Source organism: Primulina tabacum, chromosome 15, assembly GCF_025594145.1.
Source record: "Primulina tabacum isolate GXHZ01 chromosome 15, ASM2559414v2, whole genome shotgun sequence".
NCBI lineage: Eukaryota > Viridiplantae > Streptophyta > Magnoliopsida > Lamiales > Gesneriaceae > Primulina > Primulina tabacum.
Window position 1 is genome coordinate 36894186 of NC_134564.1, and position 16783 is coordinate 36910968.

Here is a 16783-nt window from a genome sequence, read left to right on the forward strand (position 1 = left end):
CAACAAAACAATATACTTCTTCAGAAATACACTTTTTTTTTTAAATAATAATAATAATAATAATGTTTTTAGTTTTTTGGCTTCTCCAACCAAAAAGACTGATTTTAAGCCATTTCATGTGGATGGTGAACCATCATGATAACTCGATCTGATCAGTCGAGGGCTCGAGGGAGTTGTGGCTCAAAAGAAACTGACTCAGACCCAATTTTCGAGAGAGACCCAAATAAATATTTAATATTTTGCAATATAAAAATTAGACTAGCTAAAAAAAATATAAGTATTAGACCTGAGAACTGCAAAAATTTCGTCTGGCCACTAAAACCCACCGCGAAAATTAAAGACTAAAGAATTCTTTTTTCCAAATTTGCTTTAACCACCCTCTCAATCCAACTGAAAAGTTTTCCACAAGAATGGAAATTGTTTTCCGATCCAATACACATTCCTGAATAACACTAGCCCAGTTCTATCACATCATATGTATTAGGAATGTTTATTATTTGTCATAGCAGTTTAACACAGTACTTGCTTAATTATTTTTCAAGTTTCGTACGTAGCAGTTTGTGAAAGTTTCTTGAAACAAGAGGATTGGTTCAACCAATTTAGAGATGAGCGTCTGTTACTGACTGTAACCACTCTTCAACTTCAGAATTCACATTATTCAACTAACAAATAATTTTTATATGAATTTGATGTGTCATATGTAAAGGTGCATGCCTACTGTTGAGAAATCCCAACTCTTGCCAGACAATTTAACTTTATTTTGATTTTAAATAGTTTTTACGAGTTAGGCAATGTTAGGTTTGACTTTGTTTTTCATTTGCTAAAATTTTAAAACACACAAGATTCATACCTACAAGCCATTAATGTCGTATTGCATGTATAATAAAAATAGGAAATTTGTTACTTAATTTAGCCAGTGATTAAAAAAATGAGTGTGGAATCACACACACACATACACACACAAGAATTAAATCATGCATGTTTTGACCAGAGCCACTACGGATCCATTTAAAATATAAACCAAATGGACACACAAAATAGATATCAGTGGTATATATACAATCTTAGTTCAATAATGATGAAGTTCTTTGAAATAAATGAGAGGGTTCGAGTTTTTTATGGCCTGTATTAATCGAAAAATCATTCATTTATAATATTTCATGTTATAAAGAAATTAAGATGATATATATAGGAGTAGGTCTCTGGTGAGACGGGTCAACCTACCAATATTCACAATAAAAAGTAATAATTTTAGCATAAAAAGTAATATATTTTCATGGATAACGCAAATAAGGGATCCGTCTCACAAATTACGAACCGTGAAACCGTCTCACACAAATTTTTACCTATATTATACATAGACATTAGAAAAATACAACCTTCATTGCTATTGAGACTTTTATTTATAACATTTACTTAATTTAATTGCTGAAAGCCCAATTAGTCCCAACATACCAGCTACATCTTATAAAACAAAGTTATATTTTCGAAAGGAAACCATACTCCATCTTTCACCTTACTCTTTCCACCGAATATTTCGTTCTTGTACTTCTACTCTCAATTACAAAAATAAAAAAAGGTAAGAGAAAAATGCCGCTGAAAAGAGAACTTGAGGTGAAGGTAAGCAAAACAGAGGTTGTCGCAGCGGCTCTGCCGATTCAAGAGCACTGGCTGCCACTCTCCAACCTCGACCTGCTGTTGCCGCCGGTGGACGTCGGCATTTTCTTTTGCTACCGAAAAACCAAGGAACTATCTTTTGAAACTATGGTCGGTGCTCTCAAGAAGTCATTAGCCCAGTGTTTGATCGCATACTATGCTTTTTCCGGCCAGCTGGTGACGAACACAGCCGGGGAGCCAGAGCTTCTATGTAACAACCGTGGAGTGGATTTCGTGGAAGCTTTTGCGGACGCTGAACTGATGGATCTTGATCTGTACAATCCTGACGAAACTGTTGAAAGGAAGCTGGTGCCGGAGAGAAAGCATGGCGTTCTTGCTGTACAGGTGATTGTCGGAGACTCTTTCTGGAGATTATCGATTGTTCGGAAATTGATGTTTTTTGCATGTGGATGTTGAAAATAGCTAAAACCTGGTAGGATTCTACGTAACATTGACTAGCTCTTACATTGGCATTTAGTCAGCAAATGAATTCTGCCTCACTCTAGCGGTCATGATCTAATTATTTTATTTTATTTTCAAAAAAGCGATAAATTTTCCTTGAATTTGCATTACATTTAATTTAATACTACCAAAAGCAGAAGAGTGCATCTTTAATCTATCTTAAATAAAATGTCCGGAAGAATATTATATGCTTTTGATAACAGGCGACTCAACTAAAATGCGGAGGAATGGTCGTTTCATGCACATTCGCCCACCAGGTGGCGGACGCCTACTCCGCCAACATGTTTGTCGTTTCATGGGCGGAGATAACACAGTCGAGGCCAATCTCGCAGCCACCATCCTTCCGCCGCTCACTCCTTCTACCCCGGCGCCCAACTGCCTACCACCTCTCAGTTGACAGCATGTACGCCACAATTTCAGCTTTTACATCGCCGGAGAATCAGGAACCGGCTGCAGAGGATGACAAGCGAACAGCTTTGAGCCGAATCTATTACGTCAAAGCTGATCAAATTGACAAGATTCAGGCATTGGCAAATGATGAAAAATGTTTTGGAAAAAGGAACAGGAGGACTAAGCTGGAGGGATTCAGCGCCTTCCTCTGGAAAATGATTGTTTCCAGTAAAGTTTCTGCCGGTGATGGCTACTGCAAGCTGGGAATTGTGGTGGACGGGAGGAAACGATTGATCGACGGTGAAGAAAGTCAAGAAAAATTGATTGCTTCGTATTTTGGCAACGTTTTATCCATCCCATACGGGGAGAAGAAAATTAAAGAGTTGCAGGAAAAATCATTGAGCTGGGTGGCCGATGAAGTGCACAGCTTTCTGAAAAGTGCTCTGAGTAAAGAACATTTCTTGGGGCTGATAGATTGGGTGGAGGAGCGCCGCCCTCACCCAGCATTGTCCAGGATATACGCTGCTAGGGCCACAGAGGAAGAGCCGGCTGTTGTGGTTTCATCGGGGCTGCATTTTCCTGTGAGAAAGATAGACTTTGGGTGGGGAACACCCTTGTTTGGTTCGTACCATTTTCCTTGGGGAGGGAAATCAGGATATGTCATGCCGATGCCGAGTCCAAAAGGGAATGGGGACTGGATTATTTACATGCACCTGTTGGAAGAGCAGTTGAAGATGATAGAAACTAATGCAGCTCATGTATTTATCCCCCTCAGTTCTGACTACATTTACTCGTGCACCTGATCTTGGCTCTTTACTTTGAATCTAGCTAGTTCATATATGTGTATGTGTGTATTGACTGGTACAAGTTTCTTGATGTTGATGGTATGCATGTGCCAAACTCTTTATCAGTTAACATTGGATTTGCACATTTAATTTTTATTATTCAATGATAAATAACGTCACGTTTACTCTCCAATACTCTCCAAAACTTGGGAATAACTACCATATATGTGGTCTTACACAAAAAACAAATCACTTTTACAATTAAATTATGACAAAAAATTTCACATTGCATTCACCATGTTACATTGATGAGCAAGCCTCATCAACGTCATGATGATCTGTTATCTACCATCAACCATGGTAAGAGTAACATTATTCAAGGAGCAACTACTCCTTTGGCTTTGTTGAGAAGAACTCGTACCCGCATAAGAAGGCTTCCACTTAATCGCAAATGCGATTTGCTTTGGTTCAGGAAGCTTTACAATTTCACTGCTAAGAAATGAGAGTACAGATGAAACAGATGGCCTATCTTTAGGAAGCTCTTGGACACACAACAATCCAATATGAACACATCTCATGACCTCAGACTGGTAGCTTGGATTTGATATTCTTGGATCTATAAGAGTCACTGCATTATCTTCATTCCAATGTTTCCAAACCTGGAAATTTGATAATTAGAATGATCATTTGGAGCGCCATATCAAGCAAATTAATAGAATAGGAGAATTTTAAGAAGGCATACATGTCCCAAAAGGTTCGAAGAGCCTTCGTTATGGTAGAAACTTGAGTTCCTCCTCCCAGTAGCAATCTCTAGTATCAGAACTCCTAAGCTGAAAACATCAGATTTTTCAGAAAATCTTCCCTCCAATGCGTACTCGGGAGCCATATAGCCACTGCAAGAAAATGACGTCGGTTGGACATTTTTGGTTATTTGTAGCATTGGATTACTACTTAAGAGAAAATTACATGATGCTTATGCTTCAATTGTGGAGGGGTCGAATAAATATGTACTCACTAAGTTCCCACAACTCTTATGGTGCTGACATGATCTTGTGCAGTGCCGAATATTCTGGCCATACCGAAGTCTGAAATCTTTGGATTCCAATCATGGTCAAGCAATATGTTACTTGGCTTGAGGTCTCTATGGATTATTTTCAATCTAGAATCCCTGTGAAGATAAAGGAGACCTCGACCGATACCTTCAATTATGTTGAAACGTTTTCTCCAATCTAGGATATCAAGTGATGCATCTATACAAATAATTTTCAGAGAGAATAATTATTTCAATTTCAAAACACCCCTTCGAACTAAAATCTCAACTTCCACAAATCCAGTTCTCATTATCAGATCACAATTTGAAGGACAACAACTCTACCAGAAAACAAGGTAGAAATTCAACTGACCAAATAGGAAAAAGTCCAAGCTTTTATTAGGCATGTATTCATATACAAGCATGGTTTCTTTATTCTCCACACAGCATCCCAGCAGTCGAACAAGATTCCTATGTTGAAGTCTAGAAATCAAGACCACTTCATTCATAAATTCTTGCATTCCCTGTCCAGATGTTTTTGATAGTCTCTTAACTGCGATTTCTCGTCCATCATTCAAATTTCCCTAGAGTTGCAACAAGTTTCAGAATGCGGTATTCAACAAATGTGATAAATAACATGGATAAGCCCACAATGTTACCTTGTAAACAGGGCCAAAACCACCCTTCCCAAGCTTGTTAGCCTCTGAGAAATTGTCGGTGGCAATTACAAGCACCTCAAACTTAAGCAATGGTAACTCTTCAAGATTAACTTTATCCACTGTAGTCTTTAATAGAAGACTGAATTGTATTCGATGTGCTTGATTCCCCAAGTTCAAGTTTTGTTTTCTTGCCTATTTCACAAGGAAAAAATCAAGTGAAAGCGGAATATAATGCCTAATTCACGGGTCAGTAGTCCTAAAATTACCTTTTTTCTTAGCCATCCATTTCCAAGAGAAGTATGCGCAAATGGCCATGATTATCGAGCCAACCACAACGAAAACTATTATGATTTTGAAATTTTTTTTATTGTCTTTCTTCTGATCTGCAACACAAAATCCATGAAATCACAAACGCGATAGGCCAACAAATGAATAAGGGGCGAGCTTTAACAAAGTACAGATAAGAGCTTTGAAAGGAATTTTATTCCTTGATATATTTTCCTTTTTTATCTTTAATATTTTGTCTTTCTAGACATGAAGATAATCTCGAAATTGATGATATGATCTCTTATAAATTCAATATGTGATATAAGACTATATTTTGATATGACTCGTAATATCTTTAAGATATGATATCATAATATCTTTAAGATATGATATCACAATATCTTTAAGATATTATCCTTGTTTTAAAAAGAGTTTGTTTCCTAATGAAATTGGTTTTTCTATGTTAAATAGGACTCAAAGGAGAAGAAACGAAAGGGTGAGAGAGTGACGATACAGAGCAAAAAAATTCGGAGAGACAGAGATGCATTTGTACGAAGAAAAGGTTTTCTGATTGAAGCCATCTCGTGATTGATAACTTGTTGCTGTGAAGTGCTACCAACATCCGAAGACAACACCCAATCACCGTGTTGATTAGTGTGTGGGGTTTTGAAGATTTTTTTTCCTTCTCAGTTGATGCATCCGATGTATTTTGGTTATACGGTTTGTTAGAGGTTTAGGATGCAATTTGTTACTCGCCTTAATAAGGGAGTTGTTTTATTCTTTCAATAGTATTGATTTTTGTAAACTTACAAGTTTTTCTAGTGAATTATTTTGCCCTGAGGCACCGCACAAGTATTTTATACTTGTGCATAATTTACATCTCGTATCTCGTATTATTATCATTATTCTAGCTACGTGTAGGTGTGTTAAAATCATAATTTCCGCTGCATGTTGTCGTTGGTGTTACAACACCTACGCACAACGCCTACATTCTGATACACACAACACTCACTCTCAACTCACACATACACTGTGGAAACAGAACTTTCAATTGGTATCAGAGCTTCCACTTGACGCTACTAAGTGAGATCCTGTTTTGTTTCGTTTTCAGAGTGAAAAGGAATTATGGAAGGATCAACAAATACTGTTTTTAGGCCTCCCGTGTTGGATGGATCAAACTATGCATTGTGGAAAGTAAAGATGAGGGTTTTTATTAAATCCATTGAAGAAAGAGCTTGGCAACGTGTACTTGATGGTTGGAGTCCACCAAAACTCGAGGATTTTGATGGAGACACACGGCTCAAACCTGAAAGTACATGGACTGTCGATGAAGTGCAAACTTCAAACTTTAATTCCAAAGCTCTCAATGCTATATTTTCATCTGTTGACACAAGGATGTTTAATTTAATCACCACTTGTGTATGCGCCAAAGATGCTTGGGAGATACTCCAGAAGCACTGTGAAGGATCCGCAAGTGTGCGTAAAACTAGGCTAAGGATGGTGACATCAAAGTTCGAAAGTTTGAGAATGGAGGACAAGGAGTCTATTCTTGAGTATGACTGCCGGTTGAGACAACTCTCAAATGAATCACATGGCCTAGGAGATCCCATACCAAATGAAAGATTGGTGAACAAGGTTCTAAAATCTCTTCCTGAGAGATTCAATGTCAAAGTTTGCGCTATTGAAGAATCTAAAGACACTTCAACGATCAACTTGGATGAATTAATGAGTTCCCTCAGAACTTTTGAGATGAATCTTGATTTACAAAAGAAGGATAAAGGGAAGACAATAGCCCTTGAAGTTTCAACTGACTCTTATGATGAAATCCTTCAAATATCTAAAGAAGTGAATGAATCTGATTTAGGTGAAGATTCTATCTCTCTAATTACTAAAAAATTCGGTGATTACTTGAAGAAAATGAGAGAGAAGAAGAAAATTGGACAAAAATCTGTGTTGCCCAATATCACCACTTCTGCAAAAGCTCAAAAGTTTACTCCTATGAAAGGACAATTTCGACCAAAAACTGAATTGCAAATCCAATCAAATGTCAGAAATTTGGACTCAGTACAATGCAGAGAGTGTTCTGGATTTGGACACTATGCCAATGAGTGTGCCAATCGACTTCGAAGAAACAAAGGCATGGCTGTCACTTTGAGTGATGAAGAGTCTGATGATGATCAAGGATCAAGTGAATATGAAAATCACACATCGTTATCTTCTGTGATCAAGGAAAAACGCTCAATGCAAATCAATCCTTCGGGTGTTGCCACAGGTGTTGCAATACCTGGCCGCAACACCTCTTCGAATTCAGTATGTCTTAAATCTACAACTCTTGCGGAGGCAAGTCAGTCTGAAACTCAAGAGGTAGATGATGATGAAGTCACTCTAGAAAGTGTGCAGACGATGTACGAAGAATTATATGAAGACTGGATCAAAAGAACTAAAGGAAATGCAATTCTCTCCAAAGAGAATGCTGAGTTAAAGTCACAAATTTCACGACTTGAAGTAATCTTAAGCAAGAAAGATTTGGAATTATGCAAAGTCAAAGAGGAACTTGGAGAAGCAACTCAGATTCTTGCCAAGATGAATTCAAGTTCATCCAAACTTGATTCACTTTTGATGATTGGACAAAATGACAAAGCTGGACTTGGTTATCCGAACAGTCTGTTCGAAATTGGAGAATCTTCCAATACTGAGAAAAAACCAACTGTTTTTGTCAAAGGAAGTGTTGAAACCTCAAATGTTACACAAACTGAAAAAGGTGCTCAATCTAAAAGGCAAATATCTACCAAGAAGTCCAAATCCAGAAAACGCCACTTTATCTGCCACTATTGTTTTAGACCTGGTCATATCAAACCCTACTGCTTTAAACTGAAAGATGATTACAAGAGATGGGAATCAGAACAGGTGTTGCCACAGGTGTTGTATAACACCCGACGCAACACTGCCAACAGAAAACCGACGGTAAAAAGGGTTTGGGTACCAAAGGCTAAGATTCAATGTTCCGTTATTTATACTACATTAAAGACTAACATTGCAGGAATATGGTACTTTGACAGTGGCTGTTCGCGCCACATGACAGGTTCTAAAGACCATTTGATTGACTATGTTGAACTGAGGAGTGGTCATGTGACATATGGTGGTGAGGCTAAAGGAAGAATTGCTGGCAAAGGAACCTTGAATGTTGATGAACTGCCTAATCTACACAATGTGCTTTATGTCGAAGGACTTAACTCAAACTTAATAAGCATAAGTCAACTTTGTGATGACGGTTTGCAACGTTAAGTTTGATAAAGACAATTGTGAAGTGTTTGATAATTCTAATACTCGTATTTTGACAGGTACAAGGTCTGCTGATAATTGCTATCAACTTGGAGAAGACTTAGTATGCAATCATTCAAAAGTAAGTGAACTAAACTTGTGGCATCAAAAATTGGGTCATGCAAACTTCAAGACATTAAAGAACCTTGGTAAGTACGATGCTGTGAGAGGTATGCCTAATTTATCCTCTGGAATTCCGTATGTTTGTGGTGCATGTCAAAAGGGTAAGCAAACACGTGTTCCCCATCAAGTGTTGCAACACTTTGGGACAACACGCTGTCTTGAACTCTTGCACATGGATCTTATGGGTCCAATGGAAGTGGAAAGTCTTGGAGGTAAGAAGTATTCATGCGTTTGTGTGGATGATTTCTCTCGCTTTACTTGGGTAAGATTTCTTAGAGAAAAATCCGATACATTTGATGTTTTCAAGAAATTACATGCTAAGATTACTAATCTACATAATCTGAGGGTTGGTAAGATAAGGACTGACCATGGTAAAGAATTTGAAAACTCACACTTTATATCATTTTGTGAAAAGAGAGGGATAACTCATGAATTTTCGGCCCCTAAGACTCCTCAACAAAATGGAATAGCCGAAAGGAAGAATAGGACACTGCACGAAATGGCTAGGGTCATGTTAAGTTCAAAGAATATTTCAAAGAGATTTTGGGCCGAGGTCTTGAACACAGCATGTCATATTTCAAATCGTGTGTACTTAAGGAGTGGTTCTACTATGACATCCTATGAAATCATCATGGGAAAGAGGCCGAACCTTAAGTATTTTCATGTCTTTGGGTGTGTATGTTATGTTTTGAATGACCGAGACCATCTTGCAAAGTTTGACTCTAAAAGTGACAAATGTTTATTCGTTGGTTATTCATCTAATAGTCGTGCCTATCGCGTGTATAATCTGAGAACAAGAACGACTATGGAGTCTATTAACGTTGTTTTTGATGATCTTGCAGATCTAACGGGAAAAACAATCGAGGATGATATTGATGGGCTGCTGAACGAAAGTGAGACACTGCCTAACACAGATGTTGCACCCGGTGTTGTAACACCGGAGACAACACCTGCACTGGCAGAATCAAATGATGAACTAGGAAAGTATACTGAGAATGATGACAGTGTAACCAATGAAGAGATTGATATTCCCAGCAAGGTTCAGAAAAATCATCCATCATCTCAGATCATTGGAGAAACATTTGGAGAAATGCAAACGAGAAGAAAGGATAAGGTAGACTATCGCAAAATGATGGGACTAGTATGCATGACTTCCGTATACTCTCAAGTAAGTCACTCTTGTTTTGTTTCACTCATGGAACCCAAAAATATAAATGAAGCCTTAAAAGATGAATTTTGGGTTGATGCAATGCATGAGGAACTTGAACAATTTGTTAGGAATGATGTGTGGGATTTGGTTCTCAGACCCGATAATGTGAATGTTATTGGAACCAAATGGATCTTTAAAAACAAAACTGATGAATCTGGAATTGTTGTGAGAAATAAAGCTAGGCTAGTGGCTCAAGGGTATACTCAAATTGAAGGAATTGATTTTGATGAAACGTTTGCCCCTGTTGCCCGGATTGAATCGGTTAGACTTTTACTTGCTATTGCATGTTATATGGACATAAAATTATATCAAATGGATGTGAAAAGTGCCTTTTTGAATGGCATCTTGAAAGAAGAAGCTTATGTAAGCCAACCTAAAGGATTTGAAGATCCACACCACCCGAACCATGTCTACAAGTTGAAGAAAGCACTCTATGGACTTAAACAAGCTCCAAGAGCATGGTATGGAAGGCTTACTGAATATCTGCTTGACTTAGGCTTCAAAAGAGGTGAGGTTGATAAAACCCTTTTTATTCAAAAATCGAAGCATGATATTCTTGTGTGTCAAATTTATGTGGATGACATCATTTTTGGTGCTTCTTCTCAAAAGCATGTTGATGAATTTGTTAAATGCATGTCTACCACATTTGAAATGAGCATGGTAGGAGAATTAAGTTTCTTTCTTGGATTGCAAATTAAACAAATGCATGATGGTATCTTTCCATGTCAATCCAAGTATGCCAAGAATTTGGTGAAGAAATTCTCTACTGAGAACACTAAGCACATGAAAACACCAATGGGGTCGACTGAAAAATTGTCCAAAGACGATGTTGCGGCAGGTGTTGACAACACCCAGTATCGCAGCATCATAGGCAGTCTTCTTTACTTAAGTGCAAGTCGTCCCGACATCATGTTTAGTGTTTGTTTGTGTGCTAGGTACCAGGCTGATCCTAAAGTCACTCATATAAAGGCTGTCAAAAGAATTTTGCGATATATATCTGGAACAGTTGACTTAGGTTTATGGTACACCAAAGAAACAAACACCAATTTAGTGGGCTTTAGTGATGCTGACTGGGCTGAAAACTTAGATGATAGGAAAAGTACCACGGGTGGGTGTTTTTATCTTGGTAACAATTTGGTGTCATGGTACAATAAAAAGCAAAATTGTGTATCTCTGTCCACTGCTGAATCTGAATATGTTGCAGCTGCTAGCTGTTGTTCACAACTTTTGTGGATGAATCAAATGATTAAAGACTATGGTTTCAACAGTGACACCTTAATTGTATACTGTGACAATTCAAGTGCAATTGATATTTCAAAAAATCCAGTACAACACTCTCGAACGAAACACATAGACATTAGACATCATTTTATTCGAGATTTGGTTGATAAGGGTACAATTCGAATGGAATTTGTTAGAACTGAGAACCAACTGGCTGATATTTTTACAAAACCATTGGATTTTGAGAGATTTTCCAATCTCAGGAAGTCTCTCAGCTTGTGTGCACAATGATCACTCACGGATGTTGTCCTCGGTGTTACCACACCTGTGGACAACACCCAGCATGCATGTGCATTTTATTTTTAGGATGCTAGACATATTGCATACATCCTGCTTTGTGTGAAGCCTGTACAAGTGTAGGATACTGAATGGCGTGCTCTCAGTTGTGAATCAAACTTTCCATCAATATTCTCCAAAGAATGGTGTGTGCTCAATCTAAGTCATAAAGCTGTTGAGGATGATCGTGTACCACATGATCTTGTCCAATGTAGATAATGACTTAGAAAATTCTTGAGCAATATGGTGAAAAATAGAAAAGAGAATAAAATAGAACAAAAAAATGTTTAGAAGAAAATGGAAAAAGCTACCTAGAGGAGTCCAATGAAGACCGTTCTTCTAGTGTGGGAGCTACCACTTCTAAGTCAAAATACAGATGGAAAAAGCTATCTAGAGGAGTCCTATGAAGACCGTTCTTCTAGAGTGGGAGCTACCATGTCTGAATTAAAAATGTTCAAGAAAGTTTGAGTCCAACTTGTGAGTGGTACAGACTGATCACAGTTTGATCACATGCGTGTGCATTTCATTTTTGATCATACTTTAGGCATAAATTTAAGTCATTCATACTGTTGTTTTGTGAATTCATCATGTCCAATGGGCTACCAGTTTTTGATTCATGAAATTCGAAGAACACCCTAACCAACGTAATTTTGAAATATCTTGATTGCTAATTGTTTGTGGGGTTAATTCGATCTATTGCTGACTGGTTACTTGAAATAATAAGTACACTGGTTCAGAAAGTTACCGTTGGAGTAAAAACGGATTTGGAAAAATGCCGGAGTTGCGGCTCATCAGAATGTTACCGTTGGAGGGGTGTGCTTAAATATTTAGGGATAAATAAGGAACAACTTTACGGCTTACTATTTTCCCTCATATTCTAAAATCTCTCCTACCCTAACTATTTGTTTTCTTTTTCGCGCAAAAGTATCTGTGTTCTTCGTAAATTTCTGTCTTCTTCGAACTTCCCTACTTTGCTATTCTCTATTTCGCAGATGGCTGGCTTTGATCCTCAAGACATTAGGAGTGAAATGGCTGCGAGCATGGGCGACAAATCACCTGACACAACACCCACAGCCGCAACCGATGTTGTGGGCATGGAAATTGTGGGTGTACCAGAAGAATCAATCCCGCTGGAAATGATCGCTCCTGGTGAACCTGGGAACGAAATCACTGTCGAGAATCCCCCAAATTTTGAGGCCGTGAATAGAGCTTTTCCCCCTGCTCCTATGCGCCGTAAGTCAAAGAGACAAGCAGGGTTCGATCCTGACTTTGTCCCTACCAAGAAACCAAGGGCATCCACCGTCCCATTTATTCTGGACCCTGATTTCTCATCTGGAGACGACTCCAATGATGATGATTTTGAGTTGGTGGCTCGCCCCAAACCAACTGTTGCTGCTAAGGAATCTGGTTCTACTTCTGGTAGTCAAAAGCCAAACCCATTCACGGATTCTCATGAAGCTGCAGAAGAACAATCTCCTGGTGAACCTGAAGCTAATGAACAATCTTTGGCAGAGTTTCTTGCTCAGCTCAAAGAAGATAAGGCCGCCCGAAAACAAATGGCTAAGGAGAATGAACCTGACTCAGAAATGATGAAGGAATTCGAGCAAAACCTGCCTGGTGCCTCTGATGACTCCTCCTCATCGTCTGTATCTGACTTTGAATCTGAGGAACAAGGTGATGATGCATCTGAGGACATTGACTCTGAATCTAGCGAGTCTTCTGAAGATGATGCTACTGATGTTGCTGCCGGTGTTGAGGTGGATGTTGACAACACCGAGCACAACATTGACTCTGCTGACTATGATGTGAGTAAGTCTTTTTCCCCCAAATTTTATTCTGATGATGCCTTGGCATCATGGCCGCTGTTTGTTCAGAGAGAGTTGGTTCAGGAGAAAAATATTGATGTCACTGCCTATGGGAAATACAACCTGGTTGAGTTTCTCAAAAACAGAAAGTTGCTATCCACAGTCACCACTGTTATGCCCTACTGTCGCAGTATGGTGTTAGCATTCTACTGTAATCTTCTGCGCAGTGTTGGACATGAGGAATCGGTGAAGTATGGGAGAGTATTTGTTCGGGATCATATCAACAAGTTCTTCCCGTCGGTGATCAATGAATTCTACAACACTCCGGATCTTGAGGAAGCTGACGAGGATCTTGACATACATGCTGTCACCTCTGTGCTCACTGGAGATGTGATCCAAGTATTCCCCGACTATCCCAAGAAGCTGAGCGCTGCTAATCTCACGTCCTTCTACTCTGTCCTACATAAGACCTCCATTTGGAATTGGACCCCGTCAACAAATTCCACCACTGTGACCAGATCTCAAGCCCTGGTTTTGTTTAATATTGGCACTGGAAGGGCCTTTAATTTTGGGAGGTTGGTGTTCAGGACAGCATTACAATATGCTGAAGGGGACTTCAAGAAGACTAAGCTACCATATCCCTCACTGATCTATGGGATCTTGGAGTCTCAAGGGTTCATTAGGGACATTGATGAAGATCTCTGTCTTGTTAGAGACTCCCTGAAGATTTCTCCTGTGTATTTTAAAGACAACAGACAGATTGATCTGCCGTGGGTGACTTCCAGTGTTGCTCCGGATGTTGGCAACACTGATGATACAACATCTGAACATGTGCCTGAGACAGCTGAACAGCCACCTACAGATGTTCCTCCTACTGGTTATGTCACACTGTCTATCTCCTACATTCAAGCTCAGATTGCCTATGGTCGACAACAGATTGAAAATGCCAAGAAAACCATTGAACATTATGAAAATCAAGTGGCTGACTATGAGCTTCTGCTATGTGAAAGTGCCCATTGTGGACAAAAAAGGGGAGTAGATACAGATATAGCTGGAACCAGTGGAGCAAAAATGGCTGATGATGATGGCAGTAATGAAGGATAATGAGATTTTGAGTTTTTTTTCTCTCTTGATGGTTTTAGTATTTTAGTTGTCCTTTTATTCTCTCTGATCTTTGTCCCTCCTGATTAATGAACTATTTCGGTGTTATGATCTGAATGTTGCAACATCTAACATACAACACCTGTGTGAACTGTATTTTTCATCAGGGGAAGGCTTAACGGTAGAATTCAGGGGGAGTCAACTAAAGTTGGCTGAGTCACTGATTTGCTAACTCAGGGGGAGCTGAGATGTACAACCATTTTTGGGTTGTTTTGTCCAGAAAGGCAAAAAAGGGGAGATTGAAAGGAATTTTATTCCTTGATATATTTTCCTTTTTTATCTTTAATATTTTGCCTTTCTAGACATGAGGATAATCTCGAAATTGATGATATGATCTCTTATAAATTCAATATGTGATATAAGACTATATTTTGATATGACTCGTAATATCTTTAAGATATGATATCACAATATCTTTAAGATATTATCCTTGTTTTAAAAAGAGTTTGTTTCCTAATGAAATTGGTTTTTCTATGTTAAATAGGACTCAAAGGAGAAGAAACGAAAGGGTGAGAGAGTGACGATACAGAGCAAAAACTTTCGGAGAGACAGAGATGCATTTGTACGAAGAAAAGGTTTTCTGATTGAAGCCATCTCGTGATTGATAACTTGTTGCTGTGAAGTGCTGCCAACATCCGAAGACAACACCTAATCACCGTGTTGATTAGTGTGTGGAGTTTTGAAGATTTTTTTTCCTTCTCAGTTGATGCATCCTATGTATTTTGGTTATACGGTTTGTTAGAGGTTTAGGATGCAATTTGTTACTCTGCCTTAATAAGGGAGTTGTTTTATTCTTTCACTATTATTGGTTTTTGTAAACTTACAAGTTTTTCTAGTGAATTATTTTGCCCTGAGGCACCGCACAAGTATTTTATACTTGTGCATAATTTACATCTCGTATCTCGTATTATTATCATTATTCCAGCTACGTGTAGGTGTGTTAAAATCATAATTTCCGCTGCATGTTGTCGTGGGTGTTACAACAACTACGCACAACACCTACATTCTGATACACACAACACTCACTCTCAACTCACACATACACTGTGGAAACAGAACTTTCAAGCTTAATCTAGAAATACGCATTCCCGTAGAGAAGAACCAACTTATTTTGAGATAGAAACCAGGGGGCAAGAACAAGACTCATAATAGGACATAAAGAAGCGTCAATAAAAACTTTCATATTAGCAGATAAAATACACGCGAGACACAAAAAGGACATTATCAAAGAAACCCATAAATGTTTACCTAGTTCTGAAATTGCCAGGCGGATATAAAGATCCGAACCCGAGGAGGCTGACCCAGTTGGGAATTTCTGGATATCCATCAAGGTTCCTCTCCAGAACATACAGCCAATACCAGCATCAAACCCATAGGCTATACAAGAACAATTGCTCAAGCATCGACCTCCACACTCATTTTCTGGGCCAAACCATCGGTCTGAATATCCCGGAATTTTCAGCCTTTGAAGCTTCAAAAACCCATCTTCTCTCATCCCATTACTTGTGCTATTACTCTCTTCACATTTGAGATGGATCCGTCTCATGCACCCATTTGTCCAATTCCCAGCATCCCATTCTTCGGTATTACTCGGCACAAAACCTTGCAAGCAACTGCAGATAGGCGAGCTTTGTGAATTACAGAACCCAAACGATCCACAACTGCCAAAAGTTGAGCAACTAGTGGTGGATGAATTGCTTCGTTGCCCAGCGCAAAATCTTGGAAAGATGGAACAAAGAACTGTAGCCGTACATAATAGAATAAAAGGTTTAAAACTTTTTGCCCAGATCATAATCGAGTGATGAAAAATGGCTATTGCCAGTAAGAATTCGATTGTCTGTTTGCCTCAATAAATCAGTTGTCAGTTGCTTAGAAAATCGCCGTTCATTAGCCGTAGTTGGATTGAATTTCACGTACATTTGCAGCAATTTTCTCAGGGGAAAATAATTGAAAACCTGAAGGAATTTTTTTTTTTTAAAAAGACAAAATAGTATGCGAGTAGTTGTAAAATGTTAATGAGAACAAACGATGACGCAAAAAAGTAACAAGTTTGAGCCACCAGCCATCAGGTTGGACTCCCATAATTTTCAAGAGAAAACGATCGGCCACTTGAGTTTATGGGAAAATCTAAATTCCACCCTTTTAGTTTCGAAAAGTCACTAATTGCCCCTTAAGTTTAATTGAATTATATTATTATATTAATTTTTGGACGAATTATTTATTTATTTTCCATTAAACTCGTACTTCTATTCATTTTATTCAGACGAAGTAAATAACATTTTGAATAAAAAAAACACCATTAATCATACATCTTACCAAACACGTGCATTAAAAATAGTTTCGTAACCAACGGTAAA

General features: G+C 38.5%; 1 protein-coding gene and 1 pseudogene across 1 annotated transcript; one reads left to right on the forward strand and one right to left on the reverse strand.

Annotated features, from left to right (window-relative positions):
- The first annotated feature begins 1491 nt into the window (after positions 1-1491).
- Positions 1492-3486, forward strand: LOC142526213 (coniferyl alcohol acyltransferase-like). Its single transcript, XM_075630462.1, has 2 exons — positions 1492-2001; positions 2322-3486. Exons 1-2 carry the CDS (start codon positions 1591-1593, stop codon positions 3309-3311), a joined length of 1401 nt encoding a protein of 466 aa, XP_075486577.1. The 5' UTR covers positions 1492-1590; the 3' UTR covers positions 3312-3486.
- LOC142526211 (G-type lectin S-receptor-like serine/threonine-protein kinase At1g11330) lies at positions 3487-16491 on the reverse strand (annotated as a pseudogene).
- Positions 16492-16783: the final 292 nt, after the last annotated feature.